The sequence below is a fragment of the Panthera uncia genome, chromosome B1, assembly GCF_023721935.1.
Source record: "Panthera uncia isolate 11264 chromosome B1, Puncia_PCG_1.0, whole genome shotgun sequence".
Lineage (NCBI taxonomy): Eukaryota > Metazoa > Chordata > Mammalia > Carnivora > Felidae > Panthera > Panthera uncia.
Genome location: NC_064811.1, coordinates 55763372 through 55791046, shown reverse-complemented (window position 1 = coordinate 55791046; position 27675 = coordinate 55763372). Strand labels below are relative to the sequence as shown.

General features: G+C 38.0%; 1 protein-coding gene across 10 annotated transcripts in view; it reads right to left on the bottom strand.

Moving 5' to 3' along the window:
• The window catches only part of RUFY3 (RUN and FYVE domain containing 3), an 80679-nt gene that overhangs the window by 42299 nt on the left and 10705 nt on the right, over positions 1 to 27675 (bottom strand). The window contains exons 1-2 of one of the 10 annotated variants that reach the window (XM_049630595.1): positions 21558 to 27393; positions 4771 to 4824 (exon numbers count right to left, since the gene is read on the bottom strand). The exons of 6 other annotated variants lie outside the window; for them this stretch is intronic. In XM_049630595.1, coding sequence (XP_049486552.1) covers positions 4771 to 4824; positions 21558 to 21735 — 232 coding nt within the window. In that variant the 5' untranslated portion in view covers positions 21736 to 27393. Of the gene's footprint in view, positions 1 to 4770; positions 4825 to 21557; positions 27394 to 27675 lie in introns of those variants that run through there. 3 more of the 10 variants (XM_049630589.1, XM_049630596.1, XM_049630591.1) reach the window with 3 other exon arrangements.

Genomic DNA, 27675 nt, shown 5'->3' with positions numbered 1-27675 from the left:
GTCTCCCACTAGGAGTCTTGTATCTTTTGCCAGTATCTAGGAACAGAATCAGACTAATTTTTCAGCTTGTAAGTAGGGTAAACTCCAGACCTGACCAAAAACCTGGAATAATCTCGATCTTTAGGTTAATGCCGGGAATACTGTACACCTGTGTCCCAAATGAGACACCACTAAATACTGTAGGATTTGAGGAAGACCCTCAAGGTGAAATCACAGAAAACACGGAAGAATGCATTCCAAAAGGTGGGAATGGGTGTGTGAAATGAGGTAAAGAGAATCGGAATGGCATGGGGAGAGCTGGCAAGCACGCGAAAGGCAGTCAGGTGACAGAGGTCTCTAAAAGCAGACAGGTAATGAAACAGGTAATGAGAACCACTCTAGGTTTTGAGCAGAGAGGTGGTGTAATCAAAACTTTGAAGATGATGAGTCTGAGAGGATTATGCACAGTGAATTTGGGCGGGGGGAAGAGGACCAAAACTGCCTACCATGAAGGACTGTACCAGTTAAGGAAACAGAACAGTCACGAACAGCCAAAGTTTTTGCCCCGTGAGACTGGAAATGAAAATGAAAAAACTGAGTAACTATTTGGGGGTAAGGGGTAAAATCAGGTTGGTTTCAGATATGGTAAAGGACATTTATGTGGAAGTATTCTCAACATATTTTTTCATCACATAGCTGTAAATACAAATTAAAGTTTGAGGTTGGATAATCAATAGCATAGGGATAATAGTGGCAATTATTAGATGCTTTCACCAGAGGAGATGGTTTATACAGAAACAGAAGGATAAAGGGTTAGTTGCCCAGCCTTTGGAGGATGACAATAATTGTATGCAGGAAACAGAATCTAAAATAGAGCCATTTCAGGAAGAGCTCTCCTTCTTAGAGCTTAGTACCTACAGCAACTTTCAAACTAAAGGTCACACTCCTTAGTGGAGTATAAAATTGATTTACTATGTCTCACCATAGTAAGGTCATGTATTGATACATGTTCTAGAGGTCATGTTCTAGGTACATACAAATAAATGATGTATGTACTGAGTTTTGATGAAAACATATTTTTACAGTGGGTTTTAAGTCAAATAGGTTTGAACTCTGGTGTAGTGGTCAAGGGCACAAGCTTTGGAGTGAGCCTGTGGGAGTTTGAACTCTAGTTGAATTCTACCCTGTGCGATCCTGGGAAAGTTTATCTCTTTTTTCTCTGCACTTTTTTTTGAGATAATTGTTGATTCACATGCAGTTCTAAAAATTGTAGTGGTTGTGTGTACCCTTAACCTAGTTCCCCCAAATGTAACACTTTGCAAAAACTAGAGTACATTATCATAACCAGAATACTCATATTGAATCACAGTTAAGACACACAACGTTGCCATCAACACAAGGATCCCTCATCTTGCCCTTTTAAAGTCAAACTCACTTTCCTCCAGCCCCCTACCCTCTCCTAACCCTTGGCAACTACTATTTTCCACTTCTATACTTTTGTCATTTCAAGAATATTATATAAACGTAATCACACAGTATGTAACTTTTTAAATTGGCGTTTTTTTCCCCACTCAGCATAATTCCTTATATCCATCCAAGTTGTTGGGTGTATCAATAGCTTGTTCCTTTTTATTGCTGAGCAGTATTCCACCTGGCAATTTTCTTCATGGGATAGGCCTCACTTTCCTCATTTATAAAACAATACTAGGGTTTTGAAGACTAAACAAATTAGTATGTTTTAAATATTTAGAAATGCTTGGGACATGCTAAGAATAAAACATTGTTAGTGATTAAAATTATTATGGTTTTCCATAAATATAAGTGCAACAATTTTATTTAAAATAAACCTTTACTCAATGACTATGTGACACAGTGTTACATGCTAAGAATATCTCTTAGATATGTTCCTTCCATTTTTCACGATGGCGGACATTAAGTCTTAACCCAAAAGAAAATGCCAAGGAACCAGTAAGCAATCTTGATCAAATAGTATTTCACAAAGGTGTATCATTTCCCTAATTCAAGTAACATCCCAACTATTTCAATGCTCAGATAGATGGGCAATAACCTGGACAACTGCAAATTCACTGAATCCATTTAAGAGGCTGGTAATGAGTACAGAAAGGAATTTAATATTTGAGAAACTAAAGATAGTAAATTATCCGCTTTTATTATTTCATTTAATCTTCATAATTTTTTCGTGAGTTTCCAAACTTTTAGACACAAATTAATAGTATATAATGAGATGGGATGCCAGATGATTGATCAGTGTTGTAAGCAAGATACATTTTCATCCTCAGAAGACATTTCATATTCTGTTAGACAGGAGTGACAGACACACTGAATGTAAAACCAACAACCATCACTGTAAGAAATCAGTTTGCCAGAAGAAACTTCAATCTTGACAAAATTTAAAACAAAACAAAACCCAAAAGCTAATAGTTCTAATCTGCAACCTCCTAGAGTTTGTTATGTTAAAAAGCAAATTTTCAGGAGGCTGGAGGCCACTGTTAACACTTCATCTATTAAAAAGTCAACTGTTATGACACATCCATAATAACAGATAAGAGACAGAATTGAAACAGTTCAGCGGTAAAGGTCTCCTGAAAAGATCTACATACATCTCAGCTTTCTCAGATCTGAAACCAGAACCCACCCCAGGCTCTGAGTTGCTAACTCTGTTACATGTGGGTAATACTCTTTAACTCATGTTTATTCTTGTAACAAGCACTTTTATAAAAACTCTTGTTATGTAATAACATAGTAAAACTCTAGCATTTTACATAACTGAAATGAGGCAAGAGAAGTAGAAAATGATAATAAAAAAGACAGGGATGAATGACTCAAAAAAGTTAATGAGTAAAGCCCCTTCCCTTCCACCATTCTGATTGTCATTTTTTTTTTTTTAAACTCCATTCCAGATAGACTTTTCTGTAAATACGTTCTTGACCAACATTACCATACACTACATGACTGGTAATTTACTACTATCATCAAAGTATTGAGACAGTTCACATCTTCTGGGCTTTTTATGTGCTATACTGTTACAATTCACCTCATTTCCCTTTCTGATTTCACCTGTGGCAATCATTCACAAAAATTCCCGCAAAAACAAGATGAAAAAGAGGAGGCTGACTCTCACAGTAGGCTTGATTCTTTCAGTAGTACACTGTATTAAAGAAATGGAATTTTGTCAGGTTGACTCCTAGGGAAGAAGTATGCAGCATTTTTTTTTTTTAGTACCTAGTCTATTAAAGGAATCGAAACCTCATACCTGTGTGGTGCCTGGTAAATAATAGTAATAGCAACTAACATAATAGTAAACGCTACTCACTGAATGAATCAACACCCTCCTCTTTGTTTTTCGTTGTCTGTGAACTGTCAATCAACTAGGTAATACTGATTTGCTTTTTCATCGAATTATATGTAACTGGTTATATTAAAAGATGGAATAAAGACATAGTTTGACTGTGGGAAATGAGGTGAAACTCATAATAATTTACTCATTTAAAGTAAAGTGAAGAAGAAACTACTGGGCATCAGTAGAGACAGAATGCCTTAGTCTTGTCTGGTGTGACCAAATGGACTGAGTACAGTACCACCCCAGATCTCACATGGACACCAAGAAGTTTAAGACAACCTCTGTTCAAGGATATTACACTTGAACTAGGACGATAAACACAAAAAGGAGAGAACAAGTAAAAAGCCTTAAGCTCCAAGTTCTGAAGAACTTGAGTGAATGGAGAAATGAACGTGGGCCACAGCTGTCAAGGAGCACTTCCTTCCTGGAGCACGCATCTAGGCTAGAGGGCGGTGCCCCAAGCACAGCGGGGCGCAGGGCAGGTAAGGGAGAAGGGGAGTAAGTGCTCCGGGTGGAATGCTGCAGGTACAAGGCAGGAGAGGAGGCTGACGGCACTCAAGGCACTCAAGGCACTCAAGGCACTCAGGCACAGGCAATGAAAAGGCCAGTCTGCGCGCAGGGCCAGTCTCCTGTGTGTGCTAGGAGAGTGTGTGCTGAAGCTGGGGGACGTTTAGTGCCCAGGCAAAGTGGGAGAATGTAAATGACAGAGTGCAGTGGAGCCAAACTTCAATTTTTCTATTTTTATTATAAAATGTATAAATTACCTTGAGCTCCCTAAAGTTTGGTGCCGATTTCAGAAGAAACGATTGGTTTAGGGAAACTTCATATATTGGAGCATATGTGCTACTTTTGAAAGTAATTCCACTGGAAAGTAATGCTAATACGGGACCAAGATGAAAGTGCTTCATGTTATGGAAATCTACAAATCAGAACAACATTCCAGACTGGATACTTCAGATTCCTGGGATTGGTTTGTTTTTGGCCACTGTGGAATTCACAGAAATATATTTTTTCACAAATGATAAAAACATGTGTTTACATCTTCCCAACAAATGAAAAAACAGCCTAGAAAAATTTGATATAATTTTGAAATAAAGTCCCCTTAAAACATTTATTATTAGGATATTTAACAAATATCCTAAAGGAACAGCATAAACATATATGCTTTACTTGGAACCATAAGGATAAAGATTTTAAGTGCAAGACTCTGAAAACCCTAATCCTGTACAAATGAAGTACCTGTATGGAAAATGTAGCAAATATTTTTATTACTCCAATTATTGCCATGGGAAATAAAACCTAAAGCTGACAGTCTCGCTTATGGAAAACAATCAAAAGGTGGTTAGAGATTAATAAAAAAAATAAAAAAGAAAGAAATAAAGAAAGAAAAGAAAGGAAAAAAAGCTGAAAGATGTTGGTGTGGCACGCACCTTCTGTATCATCACGCATTTGCTCCACCAAATCTGTCAAATCCTCCCAAGAGTCTTTGCAAACGGCAAAAAGAAAGGAAAAGAAAGATAAAATGTCATGCAAGCCAAGAAAGAAAAGTGCTATTAAAAACAAGGTTTCAAAAGGATAACTGAAAGGGAGATTTCCTAGAATTCTTTCAGCTTAACCCAGAGATTAACAGTGAAAACGGCTGGAAATACTCCTGAGAAGGGGTAGGACTCTAAGCAGAGACATCGACTACGACTATTAAATTTGTTTCAAAGCTAAAATCATTTCAAAGTTTCTAACAAAAGGAAACAAGGATTCATATCCCATAAAAAATAACAGATTTTTTTCCACTGAAAAGCAAGATTAGGCTCTTTGTATTTTAAGCGCACACATTGGCCTCATTCAACGTTTGTTTTGACCACTTCAGTGGAGCTGGAAAATATGTGGAATGCTTTTTAGAATCAGGCCAAATATGATACAAACTAGTGACTTTTCTTAAAATAACCAAAGAAAAGTCCAAATACCTCTCTCAAAACCCTCCACCCATACAGTTCTTCCCCAAACCAAAAATAAAGGAAAAGATGCTGCTTTGAAGACAGACAAAATAAATCATTTATAATTCAATACAGATGTGCCTTCAGTTAAAAGTATAGTACTCTCTCCTTTTTCTATAAATTCAATATTCCTGTACACAGAATATTCCATGTGAGGGAGAAGGACAGGAAAGAATGCGAAGATTACAAATATAATAGGTACTTCTGTGTCTTAAAGCTGTAAGATGACTTTGGAAATAAGAGAACCTATAGAAATTTTTCAAAAAGTACACCAGCTTCATCGTTCAGTAATTCTGAAGCTATTATATTGTACACACCTGCAATATTCATATTCAAACTCACAAAATCAGGTGAATTTTGTGCGTGTAAACAGCAGCAAATAAAGGGACATTCTCAGAGGATGAAGCATAACAAAAATGAAAATGGGCACGATAAGCCTTCCGTCTTGAAAAATGTATCACAGAAACCAGCACAGGATCTGAAGCAACAAGTGGGAATCACCATTTAGGAAAGGAATTTATCATTTGTCCTGCTTTTTCACTAGTTTATTATATCATCACTGTAATTCTTCAATTCAACTGGTTAATTTCTAGCTCTGCTGTGGTATAGTGGTTATTCAAGTGGGCTGTAAGGGCACATTCTAGTTAAATAAATAAATATATGATCACTTATCCTACAAAGATGTGTAAAAAACATACAGGTATGTAAAAAATTTCAGTTTAAATTCAGAAAACAGGGAAGCGGATGAGGATGTAATATGTGATTATGTTGATATTGTGATGTTGTGATTATGATAATATGTTGATATGTGATTAAAGTAGCAATTTTTGAAAACTATACATAGATTGTTGGTTAGGTCAGACATGGGGACAGGCAATGTAAGAAGAATGCAAGTATCTGTAACCTTTTACACTTGTACTGTCTCCCGATTAAAAAGTTTAGAAATTAATAATTAGAAAACCAAGCGCAGATGTAGGGCACAGGCAAATAGGATTAAATCCCTAACTTGCATCAACACCCCAAGGAAGTCACCTTACAAAGGGAGGCAGGAGAGCACAGTTCTGAGAGCAGATTCAGGATCACTGGGGCTGGCATCCCAGCTCCACCCCTACTCACCCTATGACCTTGTCCCTGTACTTCATGTCTCTTTCCTCAGTTTCCTCATTCTGGAAAACAGGGACAAGAACAGTACCTATCTGACAACACTGTTGTGAGAAGCAAACGAGTAACACACGCCAAGTCCTTCACGTTAATATTTTCCAGCCAAATATATTTTGAAATTCAGATTATTTTTTTAATTTTAGAAAGGCAAAATGGTAAATACTGAGGCCCAAGACCCCCCACAAAACCATGCAGAACTAGCAGGCTCCGGGGCAGCACTTCACAATCAAGCACATTAATATTTCTGCAGGAAATAAATGAATGTTCAAATTAAATAGGATAAATAAAGACTATAAATAACCTCAAATAAATTCAGGTCATGTCTTAGCACCAAATGAATTCAGGCGAATTTATGAAAAATGCTCTTGTTTTTCAGAGCGTTTTTGGATTCTGCAATTGTGTACATGTATGTGCAAAGCACTTCGTGTTTCATATAGAAAAAGCATAATATAAGTGCTAGTTACTATTATTTTATAGTAAATTAGTGCTAAAATACATTACATATAGATATATTTCCATATATCACTTTCAATATCCTGACAATATGCTACAGATTTATATTACGTAGGATTATAGGTTTATAAGAATGTACTTCTTAAAAAAAATTTTTTTTAATGTTTGTTTATTTTTGAGAGACAGAGACAGAGTGTGAGCAGGGCTGGGGCAGAGAGTGAGGGAGAGACAGAATCTGAAGCAGGCTCCAGGCTGTGAGCTGTCAGCACAGAGCCCGATGCAGGGCTTAAACTCACGAACTGCCAGATCATGACCGGAGCTGGAGTCGACGCCTACCGACCGAACCACCCAGGCGCCCCAATAAGAATGTACTCTTAACCATCACATTAGTTTACAGACTTGCTATGCTGACCTTGTGAAAGTCAGCAAGGTGAATGTTACCATTTATCCTTCATTTTCTTCACCTAGAAACTATATTTGTCACCTAATAAAATAAAAGTACCTAATTATCGAAATGAAATATAAAGATCCTCTGAGATTCGTGCACAGAAGAGCTCTGGAAAGTGAATTTCTAGGTAGGAATGGTTGGTGAGTACAAGGGACCTCTCTGACTTTCCCCTTCCATGTCCCATCTACAAGTTTCCCAGTCTACTCTGACCAGACATATTTTCTGTTTTGTTTTTAAAACAAAAAAGTTCTGAGTATCAGGGTGATGGAATCAATTTAAAAGAGCCCTCCTCCCCTGAAAGATAAAAGGCGTGTTTTCTCCTTCTAAAGTTGTTCTCCCCTTACCTCAGCACGCTCAGGATTTCATTGCAATAAAGAATGGATACTGTGCTGTTCTTTTACATTCCTCAAAGAAGGATTTACAAAATATTTTAAAAATTATGCTATCTGGAATATGTTCAAATTGTCAAAACAACAATGAAAGTGTCTAATACATGAATCAAAGAAAGTACTAGCATGGATAACTCTGGTCTTTTCGCCAGAACGTTTCATTTTTCTAGGGATTATACTTTGTTACTCTCAGCATGTTTTTGCCTGATCTAAAAATCTATGGTAACTTTAATTTGTGTCATAATAATACATATTCACAAGTTTCAGAGAGTGGTAACCTAAAGGTTTGCTAGTTGCTCCAGAAGATAGTCCTGAATTAAAATCTTGCTATAGATAATGCATAATTCAGAGTTGTACCAGTCAGAACTATGTCAAATGTACACCGTAAATGTTAAAGTAAATAGTAAAGGGAGCTTCCAAGGTTACTCTGGCTAAACAGACAGCCTCATTCCCACTCAGAACACTGATTCCTTATGAGTGCATAGCTTAGAAATGCCAAGTGGACTGTCACTGTGTGTGGTGCCCTAAGTCTGGTAATGAAACATCAGGACCACCACACCACTCTAAATGCTTGGATTACATGGTTAAAAATGGTGCACCTAACAGATTCAGGAGAAGCATGTGAACAAAGACATTTTCTAAAGTCAAGAAATAAGAGACAAGGCTGGAAGTGTACGAGGGCCCCGAATTAAGGAAGCATAGCTGATCTGAGGTTTAATGAACTATTTTCTTGGCTATCGTTCTGTTTCAAGTCTAAGAATGAGTAAGTCAGCAAACTAATATATATGGCACTATAAATAACTAATTAGCAAGTACCGTAAAATATTTGCTCTTACAGAACATGGTGACTCAATGGCAGTGGCTGTGTGGCCTGGTAGGAGGGACCTTGGCTTTGGTACTGATATATATTTGGGGTAGGACCACTGCTCTCACAAAGCCTTGGGCCCTGTGTAGTTCCATCTTTTTTCTCTGATGTAGGAAGCAGCTGAAGCTCCTTCTCTCCTGAGAAATGCTTGAATGTGCTCAAAGTGCCTCACCATTGTTTATGTATCCAGGGCTGTGAGATCTCTCTTCTTGATAGATTCTTTTTCCAGGAGTCTTATAACTATGGACAACAAAGTTACAGCCAAGTTTAGAGAAATATGTAACCAAGTTACATTGTCTCCTTGATGCTAGGTGACTCTGATTTAGAGTGTTATTTTTAAAAAGCTTATTAGTTTCTTGGGGGAAAGCATTCTTGAAGACCCAACTACTGATCATAAAGCACTCTTCAATGGACTGTTATGAAAATGAAAGCTAACTCATTTAAAGTACTTAGCACACCTTAGATTCAATGTGAACTTTACCTTTACAAGAAACTAACAAGCTGGATTCCACTAAGTATATTTGCCACAATTAAAAAAGAATATAGGGGGAAGTGGGGTTAAATAAAAAAAAAAAAAAAAAAAAAAAAAAAAAAACAAAAAAAAAACTAAATATTAAACAGGGTAAAAATAAGCCAACACAAGCAGACCAAATGACAAGTTTAACAGCTGAGATACTCTTAAACTAACTAGTAACATAATTAGCTTTAGTAATATAAAAATTAGTAAAGGAACTGCCAAACTAATTTTAAAAAGTACGAAGAGGTTCTGTTCTAATAAACCAATAGTTTAGACCAAGATCTGTCTCTTCCCCACAGTAGAGTTAAAAACAAAAATATCAGCAAAGAAACACAAATGGTCTTGGAAAAAAAGTAATATTAAGCGATTGTGATCTTGTGATTTATAATAAATATCTATTTGGTCTTCTTCCCCAGTCCCTGGCACAGGGCTCCCGAAACCCCTGTAAATTCCTAAGTGATAAGAGCCCTACAAGCATCTTTTGTTCTAATGAGGTGACTCTAGGTGGGCTCCTGGATGGGGGCTGGTCCCCAAAAAGACCAAGCCATGCTTCTAAGTTTGGAATTTTCAGCCCCACCACTCACTTCTTTAGAGAGGGGAAAGGGGCTGGAAATGGAGTTTATTGATCATGCCTACGGAGGAAGCCTCCACAAAATCCTAGTAGTATGAGATTTGAAAGCTTTCCAGGGGGGTGCACACCCCAAATCCACCAGGAAGAAGCTCCTGCATTTGGGACCCTTCCAGACCTCACCCTATGTATCTCCTCTTCATCTGTATCCTTTTTTCATAACCTTTAATGAACTGGCAAACTTAAGTGTTTCCCTGAGTTCCGTGAACTGTTCTAGCAAATAACTGAATCTAAGGGGAAAGCGGTCATGGGGACGTCTGATTTGTAGCCAAGTTGGACAAAAGTTGTGGGTAACCTGGGGATCTACTACTTGTGATTAGTATCTAGAGTGAGGGGCAGTTCTGTGGGGCTGAGCTCTTAACCTGTGGGATCTGACATTACCTCCAGGTAGGCAGAGTCAGAATTGAGTTAAACTGTACACCCAGCTGGTGTCACAGATTGGTGTTGGACCACCCGCCCCACACACATACATTTGGTGACCAGAAGTGTTAGAAGTGAGGCATCCTGAGTGAAAGGAGAAAGACACAAGAGAACTATAGGTTTTCCTAATACAGTTATCAACACTTGGGCCATTTAATACTTAGGCTTTATGTTGAACAAAGGCTTTTACTAAGGCAAATAGTACAGTGAGTTTGTACAGAAGTCACAAGTATGAAATATCACAGGCACTTCCCTTCAGAACTAAGTAACTGCGACATGAGGTAAACAGAGATTGGTATTAGAGAGATAAGAGAAGATAAAATGAATTCCTAAATCAGGTGAGCAGCTACGTGATACTGGAAGGCTAAGGAGGACACGGCCTGATGGAGAGTGAGAGGATGAGGGAAAGGGGGCCTCCCCAAATTAGTAGAGCCTTTGCCACCTACCTGAATGGCTGCAATGGAAGAAATAATCATGAGGCGTCTGATACCTCAACTGGGAAGCTTGCTGCCCACAGGCCTAGACATTGTGGGATTCTCAGATGAAATGTAGTACACCCTGAATTTTACAGCTCTAGGAGAAAGAGAAATCTCAGCAGCCTTTTCATCCCAGAAGACAAACTCCAGCAATCAGAAAATTTCTCATTGTACATTTAACAGTAAAACTCATTCTCTTCTACCTAAGATATTGTCACTGGCTTAAAGAAAAAAAAAAAAAACAGATAAAACATAATCATGGAGTTTACAGCTGCTGAATCAACTGTTCTAAAAACCACAACTGTTTCATTTGGAAAGTTCAGATTTTAGTACTGTGAGAAACCACAACCAACTGCAGTAGCGAAACAAAAAGAGGTAGCTAATACGAAAGTTCACGATACCATGCTATTAAAATTTTTTTAAATGTTTATGGCAGCTTGGAAATGTGTATAAAAAATTAAAATATATTACTATTTGACCCAGAAACTCCACTTCTAAAGATGAAAATTGGTAAACTGTTCAAATTGTAAACATAATTTGGGTAAAAATACCCCAAAAGAAAGTGGTGGCCAAATTTAGAAACAATCTAAATGTCTGTAATAAGGAAGTCAAAGAAATTATGGCATATCCAAAAAACTGAAGACATTAAGTGAGGTGATGCAGATTTCTATTTACTGTGGTGGAAAGATACCGCAGTGAAAAAAGGCAGGTCACACAACACAGGAATGGTACGATTTTGCATGTATAAAAACTGTGTGAGCTTGTAAGTGAACTGTGTGTATATATTAATAAAAAAGAGAATCTGGTTACTAAATCTTATTAGTGGTTATCAATAGGTGCTAGAACCGGGGCACCAGGGTGGCTCAGTCGGTTAAACATTTGACTTCTGCTAAGATCATGATCTCGTGGTTTGTGGGTTCGAGCCCCGTATTGGGCTCTGTGCTGACAGCTCAGAGCCTGGAACCTGCTTCAGATTCTGTGTCTCCCTCTCATGCTCTGTCTCTCTCTCTCTCTCAAAAAATAAATAAACATTAAAAAATTTTTTAAAAATAGGTGCTAGAACTTTAGGTGAATTCTACTAGCTTGTGTTTTACACTCTTCTGTATTCTGTAACTCTTACAATATGAATATATCATTTCTATAACTAGAAAAATAAAGTTGCTTTCATAAAATACTTATATACATAATAAATATTTTCTAAAAAAACATTATTTCCAGCAGACTGACACATATACATTTTATTTTGAGAATATTTAATTATAACGAAAAATAAATAATTCCTTAGGGGCCATTTGTCAACAAGTCTATTTCTCTGTCCCTTTATACATGTGCTTCTAAGCTCATCAAATCTCTCTATCTGTTCTCTGGCAAAGTTCAACTATGAAAAATTGCAAGGAACAGTTTTTTGTGTTTACTCCCCTGGACTCAAAAGCACTTCACAGCAGTCAGAGTGAATTGGTGGGGGTTGGAGGAACCACAGTGGAAAACTGCGCCCCATTATGCTTTCTATTTCCCCACAAAAAGGAGGTACTGACAAAACTCAAAAAACAGAACCACAGCTGAAAAGCGGAGAATACTGTGGGTGCTCTCAGATGATAGCACTTGCCCTTTCCAGCCACGTGTTACAAGTACCCAGGTCTGGGAATCCAACGACTTGAATTCCAATCTGAGCTCTATCACTGAGTAGTTATCTAATCGGGTACAGCATTTACCTCTGGAAAATGATAAATATGTCAAAGAGAAGTTTAGGAGGAATGACCTTCTGCACTGGAAGCTGATAACCCAAGGAAGAGTCACTATAAACTCCATTAAGAAAGGCACAAATTAAAGATTAAAGAAAAAGCTCTGTTCTCAGAAAGGTCCAGAAAGGCTCACCAATAGAGCAAAGACAGTAAGGCACTGTGATTACGACAGTGCACTAACGTGGACACCAGTGCAGGCATTTGAAGGAGTTGGGAAGGAACTGGAATGGGAAGGAGAGTGCTGACTTCAGGGAGAGCACATTACAGTCAGCTCAGAGGCAGCACAAAACTCTGCTGATATTTCTCTCCCAGGAAGGATTTTACAAAACTTGGGTAAAACTTACCTTGAAAGGGTGACTAGCCAAGCTCTTCCACAGCAGAGCAACAAGAAAGGGATGAACTTTGTCCAAAGAACTTTGCCCAATAGGCTTCCAAGATGGTATTACAAGCTACCACGTCCACACTTCGAAAAGTTCACAAAGACTGCCTTCTGCACACGTAATCACAACTTGGAGAACCTGACAATACAAATCTGAGGCTATCAGGGCTGGTGGCAACAAATGTTCCCGTAATCTCACTGAGGGCAGATTATAAAGGGAGGTGTGCCATACTGAAAGCCAAGAACAGTAACAGGATTCCGTTTGAATCCTAACAATTCAGGCTTTATTTTCTGAACACTTCTGAAAGGAATAAATCAAATGCTGTACCGAATGCATCTAAGTCTAGACCTTGTGGGTCACCTGGTGTACTGCAGGCAGCTTTTAGACAGCTCTGAAAACAAAGCATGCCAGTACACAAATACAGGCCTAGGACTCAGAAAAACTCAAAATGTCTACTAGAAATATAAAAAAAAATATTCTGACAATGGATGTGAAACTGTTAAGGAAAGTACTTATTAAATACGAGTCAGGCGGATGATCGCACACCTATACTGATATAGCCTTTTGCTTTAAAAAAGAACATTTTTTTTCCTGATTATACTAATATACCCTCTTGTAGAGTATTTGGAAGACATGAAAAAGCTTAAATAACGTCATAAAAGTCACCTGTCGTTCCACTGTCCAGAGGTAATTACTTTTTACAAATTTGGTACATTTTGTTTTACTTGTGGTGGATATGTACCCCTGCATTTAACACAAATTGTGACCACAGTGTATGTAGTTTGGGAAACAGCTTTTAAAAATTATATTCTAGGGGCGCCTGGGTGGCTCAGTTGGTTAAGTGCCCAACTCTTGATTTCGGCTCAGGCTTTGGTCTCCCAGTGTGAGTTCGATCTCCACATCGGGCTCTGTGCTGACAGCGTGGAGCCTGCTTGGGATTCTCTCCCTCTCTCTGCTCCTCTCCCGCTCTCTCATTCTCTTTCAAAATAAATAAGTAAAATAAACTTTAAAAATTATATTCTAAACAATTCCCTATGCCATTAAATATTCCTCCACAATCATCTGTCAGGGCTTGTTGTATAGATGTTCTACAATTTACTGAACCACTTTCCTATTGGGCGACTCGGGTTGCTTTTAAAGGTCCTGCTACTATAAATCATTAAAACAGGGACTTGCCTGTTATTTCTGATTATTTCTTTAAGACAGATGTTTGGTATAATCACTGGGATTTAACTTGTCGAGGCTCTTGATTCACAGGGATTAAGGGAACCCCAACAAAGCTGCACCCATGTGCACGCCTACCAGCAGAGCCTGTGCCCAACGCTTCCCCTGCTTTCATCAGCACTGAATAGTATTCTTGGAGAAAACAACAATAAGAAACTATTACATTGTACAAAACTTCAACTTTCTAAGTAAGATACAGTGAATCTGGAATAGGAGATAAATGACTAAAAGAATTAAATTAAAAAAACTCAAGGGGCACCCGGGTGGCTCAGCTGGTTGAGTGTCTGACTTCGTTTCAGGTCATGATCTCACAGCTCGTGAGTTCAAAGCCCCACGTCAGGCTCTGTGCTGGCAGCTCAGAGCCTGGAGCCTGCTTCCTAGTCTGTTTCCCTCTTTTTCTGCCCTCCTCCCGCTCATGCTCAGTCTCAAATAAACTTAAAAAAATATTTAAAAAACCTAAAAAAGCACAAATTGTGTGTGATGGAGGGAAGGTATTCCAATAATCTTTTCTTTCACCACTGATTATTTTCTGGAGTTATGGGGCATTACTGCATTCACCCAAAGTGTGTTGGATAGCTACCGTAAGCAGTACCTAGTACTACGAGGCCTTCTGAAGGATACAAAACAAAGTTTTGCCCAAAGAACTTTCTATATAATTTCATAAATGAGGAATCACATAGATTAAAATGAATCACTGGAGAATGATTCCAAGTGCATTCAATCAAGTGGCACAGACACTACCCAACGATTCAAGGCATATGATTCAGGAGATGAAGAGAAATGGACATGCTAGAGAAGGCCTTCTGGATGAAGGGAGTCAAAGGGCCTTTCCATTTCTTGATATGATGTCAGCATGGAGAATCTCAAGAGGGGATAGTGTAACAGCAAGAATAATCAGGGTCCCGGCGAAGTGAGAATCTACAACCTGGCTGAAATAGGTTAAGTATGGAACAGGAGTATGAAAAAGCATTAGATAAGTAAAATTACCCAAAGCAGGGCATGGAAATACTTGGCTAAAGACTAAGGATTCAATGTAGTTACTATTTCAATCCATAATCATGAACATTTCTCTTACCACAAACAGCTTTTCACATCATTTTGTACATCTACTTGAGAAAAATTTTAAATTTAGCACATAAAGGTGCTGACCTGCCAGCCAGGTCAGTTTTAGCAGAGTGCCGCTGTTTGGGAGTATCTCTGCAACTATGTAAATATTTTCACGCACTTCATAAAAACGAGTGGAAAGAAGAAAATGAAAACAAGTGGATAAAAGCTAAGATCTCCACTCCAATTAATGGCAATCACCAAGCATGCCCCAACTGGCATGCTTTTGGCCTCATTTTGATGTTCACTGGACTTACGCTGGCCACTGCCGTGATCAACTGTGTACAAAACTGCTAGAAATAGGTCACCAGAGGAGACGCCCTTTGTTACATGCAGGTCTATTGGTAGACTTATATTTTACTGAGTTTTGCTATAGGAGTGCCCCAAGAAGATTGAACTGTGGCTGCCTGAGTTTGAATCCTGGCTCTATCACTTACTACATTCCCAAATGTCAATTAGTAAAATGGGCGTAATAATCGTACCTAGGCTCAAAGGGTTGCTGCAATGATTAAATGACATACTATATACATATTACTTGGAAGAGTTCTTGGCACAAAATAAGTGTTCAGTAAATGATAACGTCTCCTCCTGTTCCAACACCATTACCATTTTTTCAGGAGTATTCTACATGTAATACAGAAGGCTGCCTGAAACAGGGCTCTTGTACAAGAATGAAAAGTTTGCTTTCATAAAGACTCATTTGGCAATTTTATGAAGAATGAATCAGTATAGGAAGAGAAATGGGTTTGGAGAAAAGCTGAAAGTAGGTGTAGGAATCTAGATGTGACACAATTAGCTCCTGGTAGTTGTACAAATGAAAATAAAAGACAAAATTAAGACTTTGTTGTGGAACACAGCACGTATATCCTTCTTTTACACCCTAACACATGTAGCACTATTTGCTTGTTTAATCATAGCAGAAAACTATAATAGCCAGATGCCTTGTGTGTCTACAGGTGTTGTGTTAAATTCAGAAAGATCATTTATATATAGTTTAGTAAAGTGCTACTTTTGATACAAATGACATATATTTACTTATGAAAATTGGAGCCTTGATTTTTCGTCAACTTCAGTTAAAGTCATTTCACATAAGAACCTTTGAGTATTGCATGCTTATAATTTTCTTAGTAAATACATGTTCATCATCAAAAAGATAAATGAATGTTCACATATAAATAAGTGAAAATAGAAAGTCTGATCACAAATCTGCAGGTTACTGGGATTCAACATTAAGAATAATAGTTTTGGGATGCCTGGGTGGCTCAGTCAGTATCCAACTTTGGCTCAGGTCATGATCTCGCAGTTCGTGGGTTCGAGCCCCACATTGGGCTCTGTGCTGATAGCTCAGAGCCTGGAGCCTGCTTTGGATTCTGTGTCTTCCTCCCTCTCTGTTCCTCCCCTGCTCATGTTCTGTCTCTCTCTCTCTCTCAAAAATAAATAAAGCTCAACAATTTTTTTTTAAGATTAATAGTTTTGTTTTTCTATTAATTGGGAGAAATGACTATTAAGTCTTATTCAGGAGAGCTATTAAAATTCACATATAATATATGCTTATTTTATTAAAGTATAGGAGTAAATGCACATACATAATGAACTTACTGTTAAAACACTTAAGATTTTAATGTTAAAAAATTAACATTATGCACAACCAGAAGGAAAAAAAACACCTACTACTTTCATCACTACTCCTAACATTTTGTTCCCAGTAAAGCATGTGAAAACTTACTGGAGAGGAAATTTGGAAAGGGGCTGAAAATAAATACTAACCACCTTTCAGTTCTGGCATTTGAGTCTGTGTAGTTCTTCCTCCCCATCCCCACCCCTTAAGACTCCCTTGCCTCCAGTTTATGCCCAGATAACTCCTGCACATATTTTAGGTCTTAGCTCAAACATCACTTCAATTGGAAATCTTTTCTGGAATAAGATTTTTCACTGTACTACTATACTGCAATGACTGTCATTTTACTTGCTTGAAGTACCCCACCCTACACCTCCCAACCTATCAAATAAGCCCAGAAAATCCAAAGGACCATACTTGTTCACTTCACTGTACTAGGACATAAATTATAAGTGTGGGGCATAAATCATAAGAAGGATACTTAAATGCATGTTGAATGAAGGGCCAAGGTCTGTATGATAAAAGCTGAGTTTTTAAAGCGTTATTCGTTTTTCCTTTGAGGGTTCTAATGGACACTAAGGATTTTTCTACAGGAAAAAAATGAACAGATATAAAATTTTTTGAATGATAATTAGGATCACGGGTCTCAGGTTTAGAAGCTCTGCATTATAGTGAATTCATGCTCTGAAGTTTCTTGGTAAATAGCCCTTTGGCTTCCCCTGCCAAAACGCCCATTGGGACAGGCACCTTTTTCATTAAAACATACACATTTCACCCCAAGCAGGATGGGGTTATACTAGGGTGCAGTGATATTGATGAGTAAAAGTACATTAGTAAATGTCAATGGAGTGATCTCAGCATGAGACACTTCCCACAATCACTGAATAATAAACACTTTTCCATTACATCTTTAGGGGATTTTTCCTTGCTTATTATATCTTATCAGTAGAATATTCCCTACTGTATCTTATCAGTAGAGTAGTTCCTATCGAATGGAAAAACCTGATCACAAATCTGCACCCATAATCTACACCCAGACTGTCCTTCGGGAAATGTGAAGGGGTGTCTATTTATTTCTTAGTCCCTAGAACTGGACTTTGCATCAAGGAATGCCTAATAAATATTTCTGACCAACAGGCAGACCAGAACACGTCCTTGTATGTCAAGGACAGATGTTTCATATAAACTACCTCTCTATACATTAAAATGCCAGCTATTCTAATGAACACTGAAGCAAAATGACACCACCAGGGCAACTGCAGAGTTATGCAATAATAGCATGTATTAGGTCTGCCATCACATATAGTTCTCTACAATACCCAAAAACTATTGTGTCTGTCCAATATGTCACTGCCTCCATAGTCTGTCTCTTATTATCTGTATCTGAAAAGGAAGTTTCCTAAGTCAAAAAAGTAATTTCAAAGCTTATACCTGTCTTTGTAACCAGATGGTACATTTTACTGTATTAAATTGATCATCTGTGGACATCGTCTCTCAACATCAGATTCCCATTCTTTAAAAGGTTAATAGGAAAACAAGTATTGCTTGATAACTAAGTTGTATTTTTAATCAATTACTTTGTTTTATAGAGCTCCAAGAAAGGATAATGCTAAAACATGAATTTAAACTACTAATGGTCTACTTTAGTCTGTCTAGTAAACAACTAGTTCAGAGTGCTCCAAAAAATTAGACATAAAAACAAAAATATACATTAAAATGGTAATGTATTCAAAAACATGCTGCAGTTCAACCTAAGGCTCCATGAATAACTATTACACACATAAGTAACATTTATAGGGTTTACATTAATTATCTCAATTTTCCTCACCTACAATCAGATAATTACCACCCATAACTACTTGCTATTCTCCAGCTCCACCAGCTCACCATGTACTGCTGGAAATGTCCCCCCTCTTCACCCTGCATCTGCCTGACGATCACCTAATTATGTACAATGTCCAGGCCAGTCTTACTCATTAAATGAAGCCTTTCCTGAACCCTCTCCTCTTCTGTGGAATCGGTCTTGGGCTCTTGTCTTAGGGGAAATCTACTCACACAGATTTATAGATATCCTCCTGGTTTTAAAAAAAGGGTACTGGGGCGCCTGGGTGGCGCAGTCGGTTAAGCGTCCGACTTCAGCCAGGTCATGATCTCGCGGTCCGTGAGTTCGAGCCCCGCGTCAGGCTCTGGGCTGATGGCTCGGAGCCTGGAGCCTGTTTCCGATTCTGTGTCTCCCTCTCTCTCTGCCCCTCCCCCGTTCATGCTCTGTCTCTCTCTGTCCCAAAAATAAATAAAAAACGTTGAAAAAAAAAAAAAAGGGTACTGAGAGAGAGATCACTTCCTTGACTACCAACAAGCACTGAAATGATGACATGAGTGTTTCTATTCCCATGTATTTTAGGGCTAAGCTAGGCGGAAACTCTAGGTCCAGGCCTGCACTGTGGGCTGCACAGTGAGAGGCATGAGCTGTTTTCAGAAAACAAAAGTTGGAAACTACAAATCTTCTAACTGAGGCCATGCCCAATCTTTATTCTTGTCTTAAGAGGGTATATGATGCTTTTTGTCCATTTTCTCTTGTGGGAGTCAGGGTGCCTCATTGCAGGATTTGTGTGGCTGGAAGGCTTTCCCTCCAAGAATCAGCTGGGAAGTATAATGTGAATCCTCCTGTGTGTCCAGGTACCAGGTGCTCCATTTTGTCAACAAGGTGAGAGATTCACAGTATCACTGGCCTGGAGATAACTGCTTACATGCTGATAGCTAAATTATACCTAATACTTATCACTGGTATTAATATTAAAGCAGACACTTCTTGAGTCCAAATGACTGTTCAGACATCCTGAGTTAGCCAGTGGAGCAAGGAAATAAAAGCTCTGAAAAGCACCACCTTGTTTCCCAGGTTCCCAAACCCACAGATGTCTGGACTTTCTTTTATTATACCCATTTCTAATCACTTGAAATTATTGTTTCTCTTGCCCACTTTAAGGCAAAATTCCAAAATTCAAGGACAGTATTTCCCTATTTTCCTTCACATCCTCTATAGCTGATTTTAAGGTATTGGGAAGTTCCAATTTGTCTCTTTTCCTTAATCAAAGAATGTGACACTTAGAGCTTAGGCTGCAGCCCTTGTACAGATTTCCATCACAGATTTCTCCATGAAGGATTCATACAGAACCACTATAAATGCTTACATGAACCATGAGCTCATTTTTGCTCACTCATAGGAATCCTGTTCAAAAAACAAATATAAATTCAAAGTACTAAAAATGTTAAAAATTATTTATGAAACACTAATATACTGGATTTTATAATTAAGGGAATATTTCATATTATATTACTTTCAAGATGGATGAGAGTATTTTTAAAAACAAAATATGTAAATTGAGGCATTCACTAAAAGATTTCTTGGTAGCCTTCTAAAAACGTATTTTTCTTCCCTAAAGATTCCTAAACCTTTGGGAGTTGTTTTAAACAGTACTGGCATTCTATGGATTTCCAGCTGATGTCTGCCAACCCCTGTGCACATTTCTGAGACTTACAGCCAAGGAAGCTGTCCAACTGACAAACCAATTGTTAAAAGATGCAGCGGGTCTTAAAAACTACTTAAATATTGCCCTTAAAGACACACCCAAAATGACTGCTTTGTGTTCTGTGGTATTAATTCTCTCTAAAACTTTCTCAAGGCTAAGCCTAACGGGGGAAATAAAATCCTTTTCAGACATAAAGGGTGAGATCTGAGTCACGCTAAGATTGCAACACAAGGTCAAGGGCAAGGAATCACTTTTCCTAACCCAATCTGCTATGTGCAATTCACCTTATGCCCTCCATTCAGCAGATATGCCTAAATACCAGGCAGATGTTGATAAAGAATTTCTCATTTGTGAGCATTTCTGCATTATTTCAAAGCTGGAGAATAAACACTAGTTAAAAGGTCATTACATAAAAAACAAAATATTTGTAGCTATGACTTAAATTAACTCTCTTCCTTATAGCATTGACTTAAGAGAATTAAGGGTACAAGGTAAAAACCTGTGGTAATTTAGAAAAGGTTCTGGGAGAAAGTCACAAGTCAAGCAACCTCAAAGGTCTCAAAGGTACTGACAGTGGAAATTTCAAATGGGTCATCACAGTTACCACAAATAACTTATAAAAAGCAATGGCCAATAGATTCTATGGGTAGAGATTACCTTATTAATCATGTTTAACCTTTTTGAGGCATTATGCTCTTTAAAGCATCCATATTCATTAAATAAGCACTGAATGGAAAACTGCTCATCTACGGTCCATATTATTAAAAAAAGATAATGTTTGATCAACTATTTTCTAGATATCATAGCCTATTTCACAGGTTATACCCTGATATCCCTTGGTAAAACACCTCAAGTGCTTCAACTATGTCAAGTACAATCCTAAAGTCATGCTGTCTTAACTTAATCTATTAAGAATTATTGTAATTTCTATAACATTTTAGTATATAATCAATATTAATAGCTTTTTCATTATCAATTAGGGCCAAATGTGATAAGTGACCTCACATGTTCTCTTTAGGGGCTTAAAGACAAAGAGCTCTAAATAGGCACCAGCATCTTTTGAAAGGATACCTCAGGGGGCAGGGAAATAATATTTTTTCCCAGTAAAGTAAAGAAGGTAAACTGGGTGGTAGGTAAGGAAAAAAGGTTGTCATGGTTGTTAACAGGTTAGAGTACAGAGTACGGGTTCTTCCTGAAACCTCTCCCTGACCCTCCCAGCTTACTGTAACAATGAGGATGCTGGTGAGACACTAGTGGACGGGTTCTGACCATACCTTCATGGGTAGGCTCTGGGTCAGGTGTAAGTGAGATGTCATCCAGCTCTCGCAGGCAGAGCCATTCTCCATCCATAGACACTCGGAATTTGCAAAGGTAGATGGTCTCCATGGCAGCCTGTGTGATCTTGTCAGTGGTGGGGGTTGGCATATCAGTTGGAGGCGTCAGAGCAGACATGATGACTCAGCTGGGACCACAACACACACACACAAACACACACACACTCACCCCAACAAAAATAAATAAAACCTCCTTACCCCAAAACCCCAAATCCAAAGCTCTGAAACAAAGCTCTCAGGAAAAGGGGTGGGGGAGATTAAAACAAAACACAAGGAAAAATACCTTACGGTTTAAGAACCAACTGTTCAAGACAAGCAATCCTCTACTATCTTTTCTCATAGATAGTTCCTACCACATAGCAAAATAAAATGATGCCTGTTTCTCTAGCTTCTGTCCTTTTATCTTCTCTTCCCTGCCCCCTCCTTTTTCAGCTGGGCTATAGGCTTTAAACGTTGCACAGCCGATGCCACCTTAGCTGGCTTTAAAAAACTGGTCTCTGAATGAATAAGTGAAAAATCCTCCTTTGTGCAGGAAAAAAAATACCCCGAAAAAATCCCGAAAAATAAACCAATATTTTCAATTTAGCTTAAAAAATATCCTGAACTGCAGAAATCACTTCCAGGATCTGCTCAGATGAGCCGGGATGCTGAGTTCTAATAGGATTGGTTGTGCGCAGTAAGCAGGGTGTTGACCAAAATGGCTGACTAATGAACTGAACTGAAAATCCAGGCTCATGTGACCAGCTGCTCTGAACGTAGGGCGAGCAATTCCCAGGATGCTTTATAGATGCTGCTGATGCAGGGAGAGCAATTAAGCTGCTGCTCTCATCCTGTACAACCCACTTCCAGACTGTGCTAGTCAAACTGTGATCAGACATAACACAATGCACCTATCCTCATCAATTCCCTCACTTTGGGATAAAAGGGCTAGATAACAGGAGGACAATTAACACTGGGTAATACTTCATTGCAAAGATGATGAAAGAGGCAGTTAGATTAATTTAGTAAGCACATAATTCACTTCCATCTTTTACCCTCATATACCTAGCTATCAAAATTCTTTACTAAAGGTGGTGTTTTAAGAAAAGCCAAAGCAGATTTTCAAGTTAAATATCATACTCTCAGGCATTTACAATCTCCTTCTCCAAGGTACAAAACCTGACTTTTTAGACTAGATAGAAGTGCAAGAAAAAAACCTTGATGCTAAAAAGTAAAATCCCTTCCAATTAATGGCAATCCCCTGCCCCACCCTCGCTTTTGAAGTTGTTGTATTTACCAAATTTCTTTTTTAATTGTTTTTAATATTTATTTTTGATAGAGACAGAGGGTGAGTGGGGGAGGGGCAGAGAGAAGGAGACAGAATCTGAAGCAGGCTCCAGGCTCTGAGCTGTCAGCACGGAGCCTGTCATGGGGCTCATGAACCTTGAGATCATGACCTGAGCCGAAGTCAGACGCTTAACCAACTGGGCCACCCAGGTGCCCCTACCACGTTTCTGCATAAAGTATGTATTATGTTTCTAAGTAAAAGATAAAACTATGTTATATTTTTAAAAAGCCTCCCATCCTGGAACATCCTAAGGGCATATTATCATATATTATCAACTCACCAACCAACCAACTCACCTACCCACATACATGTCTGTATTATCCAATGAGGCATTTATACCTTGATAGCAAAAAGTTAGGTGCTTCCTTTCTGAGCTGCAATAAATAATGAGATAAGGGATGATAACGATTTTCTTTGAAAATGTTTTGGACAATTGAAAACAAGTATTTTTTCTATTTAAGGATCTGGTTTTAAGGTGGAAGCTACAACTTCAAGAAATATATGCCAAGACGATTTATTCTATTTTAGGAATTTCATTCAGAAGGATACCTTGATTTTTGAAAACTAAAAGAAAAAAATTCTCCTTGAATATTATAATGACATTTTATATGTATATTACATACAAATATAATATTAAAATTTCACAAATGTTGCATCCTAACTTGAGATTGAGCCCAAAGAAAAAATGCTAAGAATCAGGTTCTGTAGGTAAACAGGCATTTCTCATACTGTTAGAGGGAAAGCAAACTGGTACAATGTAAAAATGCATATACGTATATGATTATTTACAATTAGGAAGAAAATCAGCAAATTACTAAGGAAAACAAAATACCCCAGGTTTATTCATTTCTATTTAAAATCTTTCAACATTATCCTACATCTGGACCCAAAGCTATTCATTCACTAATTCTCTCATTCAGTAAATATTCAGTCAGAGTATTCCACATGTCAGGCAGCGATCCAGGCACTGGGCATGCAGTAAGACAAAATCACCCTTTCAAAGAAGCAGAATTTATGTACCCAAATACTGAACACAAATCTTCGTTTAACACATTCACATTTAATTATAGGTCGATTCCTTTCTAGACATACATATTTCCATCTTATACATTAAAGCTTAAAGGGGACAGTTTATAGTTTCACCATGCAATACTTTATAACCTAGTAAGCAGTCATTAAAATCTTTAAACTTACACTGAATAGTTCCTGGAATCACAATGCCAAAGAGCCCTGGCTTCTGTACGTACAACACCAAGACTGTAGGTCACTGACACATTCTTGAAATATAGAATAGTGAAAACAGAAAAATCTGGATGCTTTGAGATTTCCTGGTTCCATGAATATCTGAATTGAGCCTATCACAAACCATGACAATCTTTTTAGCAACCAATATGCATTTAATAACCTTAAACAGATTTGGATTGATTACAAGACACTAGCATACAAGAAAATCTAGGTCAATAAACAGAGAAAACCTGGTCAACATTCCTTCCAAAGGTCCTTCTCTCCAGGTAGGAAATATCAGGAGGGAAGCCCAAAGCAACTAACACTTCTGCCAAGGAGAGAAAAACCTTCCTGCACTGGTTATCTCTTAGTTTAAGGAGGCATTAGGAGTCATTTCAGAAATAAGAACTGTGGGTGAGCAGGAAAACCTGTCTTTCCACTATCTCAGTCATACCTGCTTGCAGGTAAACACCTTTGAGTCTTCAGTGTGGACACTTACTCACTGTTCACAGGCAATGAATTTCCTATGAGAACAAGCACTGTTTGTAGAAAACTAACAAATAATTCTAAACGTTGTTTAGTACTGTTTTTACATTTGGGTCTTTACTAGGTAAACATATTAGCTTAGGTAACATGAAGTCATCAGTGAGACAAACCTTGAACTTTTTTCTCATTTGATCCTACCTGTGAATAAAGGCACATCTTTGTAAGATGGTTGTGAGGAGGGTTGAGGTATAGTGTGTGGCCCTAGAAGCAGAACTAACAGGCCTAAGTGAAATTCAAATCCAAGGTGATGATCTGAATAATACTATGTTCTAGTTGCTTACACAGCCTGAATTTTCCATCTTATAATTGATTCAAAGCAAATGAGATTCACTGTCAAAGTCAGAAGTCACTTTTAAAGAATACTCAGCTACTATTATAAGACAAAGTCTGATTTGTCGTGCCCAATGTCCCTGTTATACAATAGGGAAAAATTACTTAAGCTAGCTATCATTTATTGAATCTCTATTTTCTGTTAGGTGCTTTAAAATTCTTTTAATGTTTATTTATTTTTGAGAGAGAATGAGACAGCACGAGCAGGGGAGGGTTAGAGAGAGAGGGAGACAGAATCTGAGCTGTCAGCACAGAGCCTGACATGGGGCTCAAACTCAGGAACTGTGAGATCATGACCTGAGCTGAAGTCAGAGGCTTAACCGACTGAGCCACCTAGGTGCCCCTAGGTGCTTTATAAATACTGTATCAAATCTTCACAAGAATCTGGCCAAGGAGATATGGTATGTCCTCTTTACATACAAGGAAACCAAAGTTGAGCCAAGTAACTGGCCCAAGATCACACAATTAACAAGTGGCTGATCTGGGATTCCAAGGTTTGTCTTAATGCCCTCAAACCAAAGTCCATGTTTTCTTTCATGCCCTGAAAAATCAGCACTCCAACCCAAGGATTAAATTTTACTTAGGAAAAACAAAAAACAAAAAGCACAAACAAAATAACACAAGCAGTGTCCCCACAAAATTTCCCAAATATGAATTTGAACAAATTTAAGATTTGAGGAAGAAAAAAATTTTATTAGCTTTCACACTTTACAAACCACATATTCCACTTTCTCTTATACATTCAGTTCAGGTTTTTAATATGTGGGCATTTTCTGAGAAACTGGGATCCCAGCATAGATCTTTCCTGCTGTGTGCTGGCAAAGGGTAAACCAAATTCTTCCTGATCATAGTAAAGGATGATACACTACTTATTGTACTACCACTCTGAGGAAAGAGCAGGAAATAAGCATCTTACCAAGTTCCCGCCTCATCCACTAACTTAGTTGGGCATATTAAGAACACTTGAGGGGCGCCTGGGTGGCTCAGTCGGTTTTAAGTGTCCAAGTTTGGCTCAGGTCATGATCTTGCAGTTCGTGGTTTTGAGCCCTGCATTGGGCTCTGTGCTGACAGCTCAGAGCCTGGAGCCTGCTTTGGATTCTGTGCCTCCCTCTCTCTCTCTCTCTCAAAAATAAGTAAACATTAAAAAAAAATTTAAGAACGCTTAATACAGTCAGTAGTGTGAAAAGATTAACGAAGGGGAAATTATTTTCTCAAGTGACTTATTGCAGAACTTCTTCAAATAGCAAACTTCAAAATATAGTTTTAATACTTTAAAAATACAACCAATATCCATGAAATCATTGCCTAACTGATGAAATGAACCAACAAATTTATGTGCTCCTTCTCTCTTCTGAATTCCTGCCTCCCCTTTTGAGGCAATTACTTCTGAATTTTGTGTATATCATTACCTTACTTAAAAAAGTATTATTATGAATATATGGATGCCTAAACAATATATTTAGCTTCATCTTAACTTTATAGAAAGCGTTTCATGCTGTATGAAAGCCTTTTGCTCAACATTGCATTTTATTTATGTTTTAAATATTTATTTTTTCAGAGAGTACAAGCAGGGGAGGGGTAGAGAGAGGGAGACAGAAGATCTGAAGCAGGTTCTGCGCTGACAGCAGTAAGCCTGATATGGGGCTTGAACTCATGAAAGGTGAGATCATGACCTGAGGCGAAGTTGGACACTCAACCTACTGAGCCACCCAGGTGCCCCTCAACATTGCATTTTTAAAGATTCATCCACATTGTAGTGTGCTATAATTTATCTTTTTGGCTGCTGTATTATGAGGTAATATTCCATTGTATGTGTAAAAAATTTTCTGATCCATTTTCATGCTGGTGAGCATGTATGGGTTATTTCTAATTTTTTTTTGTTTGTTTTAAATAATATTATTTAAATACTTTTCAGAAATAGATTTCTTTTTTTTTTGAGAGAGAGAGATAGAGAGAGAGAGAGAGAGGCGCAAGTGGGGGAGCAGCAGAGGGAGAAGGAGAGAGGGAATCTCACTTGGGGCTTGATGTCACCACTGTGAAATCGTGACCTGAGCCGAAATCAAGAGTCAGACACTTAACCGAATGAGCCACCAAGGTGCCCCCAGAAATAGATTTCTTGTAGGTATACCAATTCTCAACAGGTCTGAAAGTAAGAAACTATTTCACATTTCTTTTATAGGTAGTTGTCTCCTATTACCTAGTTCCTATTGGGCACATACTGGTGCTTTTTAAAACTTATTGACTTGTGCAACTAAATCAGTTTGTAAACCTTACAAGTTCTACTTCCCAAAGCCTCTGGGATCACAGTTTTACAATTTAAGAAAATAATTCTCCCACCCCCACCCCCACATTTTACTAGGTGCTGTCAGCACAAAAGGGTTTCTTTGATGAAATGCCATCATGATGACATTGGTGGAAAGTCTAGATGTTTCTGCTAAAGTATAAGATTATTCAGTTGAATGATCATGATTTTTTCACACGCTCCAGTCTTCCACCCACTTCCGTCCCTCTTACTTCTTTCCCTCTCTCAGACAAAAATCTATTATGTTTACCTCTGATGCTGAGATTTCTACAATTGTAGATTTATACATTTGCAAAGCTCAGTATTACTTTGTAGATATTAACCAAGAA